The sequence below is a fragment of the Crinia signifera genome, chromosome 6 (genome assembly GCF_055691185.1).
Source record: "Crinia signifera chromosome 6, ASM5569118v1, whole genome shotgun sequence".
Classification (NCBI taxonomy): Eukaryota; Metazoa; Chordata; class Amphibia; order Anura; family Myobatrachidae; genus Crinia; species Crinia signifera.
The window spans coordinates 156,928,062-156,937,077 of record NC_139222.1 but is presented as its reverse complement, the minus strand read 5'-3'; the positions used below and the strand labels follow the sequence as shown (position 1 = coordinate 156,937,077).

The 9,016-nt window shown below is 45.4% G+C and overlaps 1 protein-coding gene across 1 annotated transcript; it reads right to left on the bottom strand.

Moving 5' to 3' along the window:
* Window positions 1–3,923: 3,923 nt before the first annotated feature.
* Window positions 3,924–6,032, bottom strand: LOC146007116 (uncharacterized). Its single transcript, XM_083145495.1, has 2 exons — window positions 5,388–6,032; window positions 3,924–4,537 (listed from the first exon to the last, which is right to left on the bottom strand). Exons 1-2 carry the CDS (start codon window positions 5,799–5,801, stop codon window positions 3,965–3,967), a joined length of 987 nt encoding a protein of 328 aa, XP_083001621.1. The 5' UTR covers window positions 5,802–6,032; the 3' UTR covers window positions 3,924–3,964.
* Window positions 6,033–9,016: the final 2,984 nt, after the last annotated feature.

Genomic DNA, 9,016 nt, shown 5'->3' with positions numbered 1-9,016 from the left:
TGGCCCTGATGACCGTCTTTAATAGGGCCATTTTGAGGCTAATAGGGAGTCTAGGGACCCTGTCTTTAACCCCTCTTTCTCTGCTTTGTCTAAAACAAATAGCAGAGAGCCAGCTGCATCTGCTGCTTTAAACTGCACTTTCCTCAGCAGCTTATCTGTTGAATCAGTTAGGGACCTTTCTCCCACTAGTGCAGAGAGGGCTGGGTCTATTTCCGGGGCAAACAATGCTGGGATGTCCGGAATACCCGTATGGTTGTGCAGAACCATCTCATGCTCTTTAATTAGCGCAGTGTGAAAGGCCAGTTGCACAAAATTATACACTTGTGAGCATTCGCTCAGAGCCCAGTGTGCTGAATACAGATTGGAAGGGGGCATTTTCCCTGCTAATGTGACGCAGGCCATTTGCAAGTCGCTGTATTTGCCCCTGCGGGAGGAGGCACTAGTCCTAGTCACCTCCTCAGACTCCCAGTTGACTGGGAGTGCGCTCTTCTCCTTATTAGAGCGAGATGGGGACTGTGTCCTGTGCTGAATAGTCCCTGTGTGTGTGCACAGTACTGTGCATGCTGCCTGTCAGGGGCAGGGAATAATTGCCAGTCGTGGGCAGATGACTGTGGTCTAGTCATGACCTCCATGGTATTCCTAGCACAGGCAATACCTGGAAAAGAGACTTTATTGCCTGAACAGATGTCTCTTTGTGAAACATTACAGTATGTTTCTTTTTGCTGGCACATTGTTTCATTACCTTATGAGAATATGTAGGAGGAGAAGGGGACTCTGGCTCCTGACTGTGACTGCCTTCCTCCTCAGTGTATGCCCTGCTGCCATCTGACCTGGCAGGGCTAATGTGCCTTTTCTTTTTTAACATAATTTCCTCCTCAGATGAGGAGAAGTCATTAATAACTGCAGCTCTCTTATATTTAGAGGCCTGCTTCCCCAGGCTGGGAGAAGGGGACTGCATAAGAGTGTCTGTGGCTGGAACACAGAGTCCTCCATCTCAGTGCTGAGGTAAAATCTGACCTCAGGGGGTGGTGCTTAGCCTAATGTAGGGTACACACCAGGACGACCACCATCGTATACGACCGATAGACGACCATGGAACGATTTCCCTTGGACTTCCCGGGAGCTCCCAGGCAGTCCACAGCAAACGATTAGCAAAAATTGTGGTTTTTTTGCGGAACGATCTAGATCCGATCCCGATGCACCCGCGATGGTCGTTAAGACGGTTGGATCGCTGGTTTTTGTTTTTTTGCAAGCACACATGCGACCGTCGTCAGATTGGCCTTTGAAATTTGAATGAAGGGGCTGGACTAGCAGAGGGGGATAAGACTAGCAGAGGGGGATAGGAATAGCAGCAGCCATTTTAAACCAGTGTATTTCTGCTTTGTTACTAGTGAGGCTTGGTTATACCTGCTGAACACTGGACATAGCTATTTACACATTATACTTTGTTTTGCCTGCCATTACAAAGTGTCTTTTAACCCTGCACTATGGAGAATGCAGTGATGGGTAGTCACCAGCAACAGTACCTGCTCTATTATGCAGTGTTGAAGCTCAGGCGTCAGAGAGCCCAGCGCAGGAGAGAAAGATCATGCTGGACAAAGCAGTGGCTACTTCAGCGTCAGACTCTTTCACACATGCCACTGCTCAAGGACATCAGGGAAAATAACCCAGACGATTTTCGTAACTTCTTGAGGATGGATGATGCCACATTCCAGGAATTGCTGCGTCTGGTGACTCCCCACATCGAGAAGCAGGATACCAAGTATCGCATGGCTATCCCTGCTGAGGAATGGCTGGTGGTGACCCTGAGGTTTCTGGCGACAGGACGGTCTCTTGCTGACCTAAAGTTTGGATCCCTCATCTCCCCGCAAGCTTTGGGTCTTATCATCCCGGAGACCTGCAAAGCCATTGTGAAGGTGCTGCAGTACCAGTATTGCAAGGTAAGGATGAAATATACACCGTACACTTTATTGTGCAAACAAAATATGGTACTTGTTTCCTATGTGGGCGCCCAGGTTTTCTACGTACGGCACCGTAATGAAATCGGATCGCATCGCATCGGATTCGGTACTCGATGATGTACGATGGCATACGATGCTATCCGATCCGATCCGATTTCATTTTAAATCGGATCGCATCGCATGCGGTGCACAATGCTGTACGATGGCGTCCGATCCGATCCGACTACATTTTGTATCGGATCACATTTATTTCATTCAAATATTTTATTTGAATTAAATTTTTATTTTATTTAAATAACCATTTCAGGCCCTGGTCACCACCACTATCCACGTGATCCCGAAGCGTGGCGAGCGCAGCGAGCCCCGCGAGGGGCGTCGGTACGCGTCCTCTGACTTTTTCATACCCCCACTATCCACGTCGGCGTGGAGTTGAGAATAGAATAGTGTGGCGAGCGCAGCGAGCCACCGAGCCCGAAGCGTGGCGAGCGCAGCGAGGGGACGCGGATACCTGTGAAGCCTGCGAGGGGACACGGATACCTTCACAGGTATCCGTGTCCCCTCGCGGGCTTCACAGGTATCCGCGTCCCCTCGCGGGGCTCGCTGCGCTCGCCACGCTTCGGGCTCGGTGGCTCGCTGCGCTCGCCACACTATTCTATTCTCAACTCCACGCCGACGTGGATAGTGGGGGTATGAAAAAGTCGGAGGACGCGTACCGCCGCCCCTCGCGGGGCTCGCTGCGCTCGCCACGCTTCGGGATCACGTGGATAGTGGTGGTGTCGTTGGTAATGGGGCGGTAAATTGCCATTATCAGTCCACTAAAAATTGGCCATCCTATGGGCCAACCATAAAAGCGGGAACAAAATCGGATCGCATCGCATCGTTCAATATCGTGTATGTGCATTTGTGGTATCCGATGAGATGCGATCCGATTTTTATACGGAGAATAGCATGGTGCGCAATTAACGTAGCGGGCGCCCAGATAGGAAACAAGTACCCAAAATATTTTTATTTATAATTTAGGCCTAGGACAGAAACAGGTTTTTTAGGCCTTTCATAGGTAAAACATGTAAAATAGTAAATAGATTGTGTCAACACAAATATATTATAATACCATATATAAAAGATATTGTACAAAAACACACACTATATATAAAGATTTAAGTATGTATGACCCAGTTTAAACTTTCCCAATAAGTACGGGCTACTGTGTGGCAGAGGATGTCTGCTGCAGATATGTAAAGGCTGCGGCCCACATGGCGCATGGCGCAGATGCAATGGCCCCGGCCCCATTGATGTGCGCCATACGACATGTGAGCAGTGGCCATCACATACCTGCAGCTGAGACCATGTCTGCCGCACAGTACCCCATACTATTGGCAAAGACAAAAGGGCAATAAATGGAGTTTGCTATCCAGATTGAGGAGAATCCTGTTCTCCTTCTGGTAATGCAGGTACAGGTAGCAGCATATAAAAAAACAAAAAAACACACTCTGGTAACTTCTGGAACAGGCCCTTACAACAGTAGGGATAAGGTACTGTGTGGCAGAGGATGTCTGCTGCAGATATGTGAAGGCTGCGGCCCACATGGCGCATACCGCAGATGCAATGGCCCCGGCCCCATTGATGTGCGCCATACGACATGTGAGCAGTGGCCATCACATACCTGCAGCTGAGACCATGTCTGCCGCACAGTACCCCATACTATTGGCAAAGACAAAAGGGCAATAAATGGAGTTTGCTATCCAGATTGAGGAGAATCCTGTTCTTCCTCTGGTAATGCAGGTACAGGTAGCAGCATATAAAAAAACAAAAAAACACACTGTGGCCCTTGTGTGGCAGAGGATGTCTGCTGCAGATATGTAAAGGCTGCGGCCCACATGGCGCATGGCGCAGATGCAATGGTCCCGGCCCCATTGATGTGCGCCATACGCCATGTGAGCAGTGGCCATCACAAACCTGCAGCTGAGACCATGTCGATGGTAAATGATAAAATAGCCTATTTTTTAAGACAGATCCTCAAAAACAGGAGACTCTGGATCTTCTATCAGTAAAGAACTGTAGAATTGACGGTACTGGGGGGGTTGAGAAGGCTGTGTAGGTGTTGACTGGGTATGTGTTGGAATTGTGCTCGACTGGCCTGCTATGGTGGCAGGCGGAGTAGGCACTGGTGATTCTAATGACAGTGGTGTGTCTGGTGCACTACCCATGCCAACTATTTTAGTGCCACTGTTGAGATACCCTAAACTGCCATTATACACCAACTCCATGCATAACTTTTCAAAAGTAAGTTGCTGGTCCGGAGCCATGTTGCGAACACACTCTGCCACATAAGTGAAGTAGTTGTCATGTTTGTCCGGGTTTCTTTGCAGGACTCGCTGTGCCCGCATCATAAATTCTTCATGTGCTGCTGCTTCTCCTTTTTTTCCTTTGCCACGCATTTTTTTGGCACGGGGGAGTGGTGGAGTGGGTTCCAGGGTGGGTGGCGGAGTGCGTGCCGGAGTAGGAGCTTCGCTCGATGTGCATGCATTATCAGATAGGACAGATAGGTCTGGGGTTGCAGGTGGGTAGTCACCAAGCTGTAAAAAAATTGAACATGTTTACTAATCAATTCTATTTACTTCTAATTTCAGTTCCCTACCAGCGTGAATGAATGGAAAGTCATCGCAGAGGAGTTTGAACAGCGATGGAACTTTCCAAATTGCGGTGGAGCCATTGATGGCAAACATGTCCGCATAGCCCAGCCTATCAATAGTGGTTCCTACTACTTTAATTACAAGGGGTATTTTAGCATTGTACTAATGGCTGTGGTGAATGCGAACTATGAGTTTATCTTCCTGGATGTAGGAAGGAATGGCCGTGCATCGGATGGTGGCACTTTCAAGGACACAAAGTTCTACGAAAGACTCATAGCAAACACCCTTCACTTGCCGTCTGTCCAGGAAACTAAACAGGGGCTTAACTGTTTTTGTGGCAGACGAGGCTTTTGGCCTGCACGAGCATGTCATGAAGCCATATGCGCAAAGGGGCCTGAACCATGACAAAAGGATCTTCAACTACAGGCTATCCAGGGCACGGCGTGTTGTGGAAAATGCTTTTGGCATCCTGGCTAGCCGGTTTCGCATTTTCCACACTGCCATTAACCTGAGGGTGGACAAAATTGACTGGGTTGTCACGGCGTGCTGTGTCCTGCACAATTTGCTCCGCAGAAAATCCACATAGCAAAGGGCTACAGGCACAGCACTCCAAGAAGACCAAGAACTGCCAGAGGAGGTAGTGCAGATATCCTCCTTGCAAACCCCAACACAACACTACACAGGGAGTGCACGAGCCAAACAGGTGAGGGAAGAGTACATGGCCTACTTTAATGGGGAGGGCGCTGTGGATTGGCAGGAGGAATCAATTAGATAGCCAAAAAAATAGACTCACCGATGCAGACTGCGAATTCTCCTCCTCCTGCGCCGTGACTTCTTGGTTTTCCTGTTCGACCATCAGGACTACTCCTGTCCTCATCGACTCCTGGCTGAGGGTGAACGTCAACCTATCATAGTACCAGAGCGATGTTTGATACATCTCGTCGACTCCAGCACCAGACTTCTTTGCAGCCTCCACCTTCTTGTGTTCCTTTAAGAACACTGTGCGCAGATTCTGGATGCGTTTCCTCACCCATTCAACATTGGCCTCTGGGTGAAATGGGAGACTGTAGGGAGCCAAGTCCTCCAAGGCTTGGTTTCTTTTCATTTTGTTTGAATATTCTTTGGATTTTGTTCGCCACAGGCATTCATGTGAACGATATTTTTCTATAAACCCTTCTAAAAACTCTTGTTCCTTTGCGTTGGACATTTGGACTGTAAAAAGATAAAACCATTTTAGTTGTTATAGTTATATCCATGTTTTGTTTCATATTTAAATTTTTATAGTTATAGTTACCAGTTTACCTAGTTCTTATGTTTTAAGTATTTAAAATGTTAATAAACTTTTATGAAAACCACTATACATTTTATTGTGCAGATTGCTATTCACACACACACAGGTGAATGGGGCCTAGCAGAGAGGAGTGCATGGAATACTGCAATGGTGGACAATGGTTATATGTATATATACACAAACAAACACACACACACAGGTGAATGGGGCCTAGCAGAGAGGAGTGCATGGAATACTGCAATGGTGGACAATGGTTATATATATATATATATATATATATACACACATGGGGCCCACCCGAGCAAACAGTGACATGGTCGGGTGCACGGTTGACAAACCAGTGCTCTATACACACTATATACATTGGTGGCAACAGTGGGCATGCATAGGAGAGCATTGGGAGTGCAAACATACCAGGTTGTTGTTCTGGGAGATGAGACAAGAAGGAGAGTCCAACTGCTGCGCCAGCGCTGTTTGCTATGTGGAAAAAACATGGCGCCGGGGGAGTGTTTAGGAAATGCCACTCAAATAGGCTGGATCAAACGACGGACGCACCGACGGACGGACGACGGAGGTGGCAAAAAACACTCACGATCTGCATACGATTGACGGTCGGTCGGCCTGGGATTGCCGGATCCTACCTGCAGCACGTAGGACCAAAGATGCGACCAAACGAGTGGCGTGTACGCGCATTGGATCGGAATCGGATCAAATAAATGTAAAAAACACACGATAGTACATACAATCTGCATACAACCGGTCGGAATTGGATCTAAATTGACAGAATCGGGCCCTAGTCGTCCTGGTGTGTACCCAGCATTATATACAGCAGGAGCATGTGACTAGAGTGCACCTGCATGACCTGCAGTACACGTGCACTGCCTGCGCACATGTCATGCACCAGTAGCTAAGCTCCCTACTTCCCTGGCTGTGGGAAGGTAAGTGATGATTTTCTTTCACTGTACCATCCCAGCATATGTTGGGGCGAACAAATAGGAGTTCTCACTTCAATGTATTCTGTGGTGCTACAAGATATAAACAGATTTTCTCTTCTTCCACCAATAAACAATTTGTTATGATGGTGTGAGGGCACTTGTAATGTACTACCACATGGAAAAATGTATATGGTATTAGGGTGACAATAAACCATCAGCCTTTGGAACGGAACACCTTTCTGCAAGCCTAGCTATTGCAAAGAAGCAAATAAAACAGGTTATTGAAAAATCATTTTTAAACTACATTTATGGTTTGTAAATATTTTGTGCACTGACTAGAAAAAAAAACTTGTAGTATTACTTGCTAGCAGGCAAGTATGAGTATATAAAAATGATTAATAATTCATATTATGGCATAGAACACAAACCCAAGAGAAGGAAAATAATGGAAGGAAAAAAATCACAACTCAGTTAAGATCCTCAATCACATCTAATGGATGCCCTAACAATCCTAATCCACAGAGGTAAACACATACAGCAGTTATGTTATTTCTGCTTATATGTGTGTCCCCTGTGACTTACTTATTTGACTTGGCTTAAGGGTCATACACACTGTGAAATTTTGGCAATGTAAGATTTTGACTATAATAGAACACTAGATTGTACACAATATAGTCAAAATTGAAGTTCAATTTTTTTAGCGAAACTGAACATCAGGGATACGCATCGCATTACAAGCTGTATAAACATGGTACGATATATGCTACTTTTTTTTTTACCGATTTTGACTATATCATTAAAATTGGTAGCTCATATCGTACCCTGTGTGTGCACCTTTGTGCATACACAAAGTGCATACACAAGATGCTGCATTGTATCCCAATGGATACAATGTGGATTTTGAACTTAAATGTTTTTTAGAATAGTTTTTATCTGTGATTTTCTAATAATTTTTATGATATTTAATCCCCTTAATTTTTTCACTTTTCCTTATATGCTAACCCTGGAGAAAGTATGGATGAAAACTTATAAGGCACTTTGTCTCCTGGTATAGGGATGGACTGTGCTGGAATACATAGTACGGCATAGATAGAAGGTATGAGGAGACAGAAGCCTGGAAAAAGCAGCATCTTGCCCTTAAGTAAAATGGCGCAGCGGATCAATACTGAGAGAAACAGCGCCGGCAATATGGAAACCACTACCGGATGTTTAAAATCTGGAAACGGAAGTGACGAATGCCATGGTGGAATGCAACCGGAAGTCCATGTATGGAACACACATGACTTCCGGTCCGCGAATAGGCGGGAAACTGCTAGGACACATCCAGCATCCAGGAGGGGTATAAATATAAGAACTAATGGCACACATCTTTATCCATACCTGATGAAGGAGAGTAAGTCTCCGAAACTCTTAGCTTGGAGAAAGATCGTGGGCAGCAGCACTTTCTGCACGGACACTTTATTGCACAAGCACTTTTTTGGGACAAACCTCTCTGCGGTGGTGCCGGGCATAATAGCTTGGCTCCCACACTTTACTTTTTGGCATAGTCCACCGCAGCACCATACAAGGGTGAGGTCTCCCATTTGTTAGGGATCATTTAATCCTACTGTACTTACTTTGTAAAAGTCTCCTCTGTCCAATATATACTTTGCCCTCCTTATTATTCATTGTTATTGAAATTGTTCATGAAATAAATTGTTATTGGTTTATAAAAAAAAATAAACTAATTTATTGAGCATCGTATATTACCTGAGGGCCATTTTTCATACTCATTTTCTTGGTAATAAGTGTGCCATATCAGTCCAGTGTTTGTGCCGCCAACTTAGCATAATCATCCAGCTTCCTTGGTGCAACCTTTTTGCCTAAAAACAATATTGTGAGCGGTGTTAGTATAGACTGGAAATGAGTGGAAATTAATGTTATTGAGGTTAATAACAGTGTAGGAGCCAAAAAAAAAAAACATTTAAAAATCTGAGATTTTATTGATTTTTATGTTATATTAAAAAAACAGATCCAAAATACTAAACACCAAATACTGAAGGGTGGTGTTTTGGAACAGATCCAGATGCAAAACACTGCCGAAGATAAAGATCCAAAACACGTTTCACGAAACACTTGGCCGGTTCACTACTAAAAACTGGAAGGTTTAATGTAGTTCAGGCATGTTCAGGCATGTCCAAAGTCAGTTTTAAACAA

Excerpts from the sequence above, each read along its gene's own strand:
- LOC146007116 (XM_083145495.1), bottom strand. The coding sequence starts at position 5,801 with ATGTCCAACGCAAAGGAACAAGAGTTTTTAGAAGGGTTTATAGAAAAA. Across the intron at positions 4,538-5,387 it reads AGAATTCGCAGTCTGCATCG|CTTGGTGACTACCCACCTGC; the intron begins GTGAGTCTATTT and ends ATTTTTTTACAG.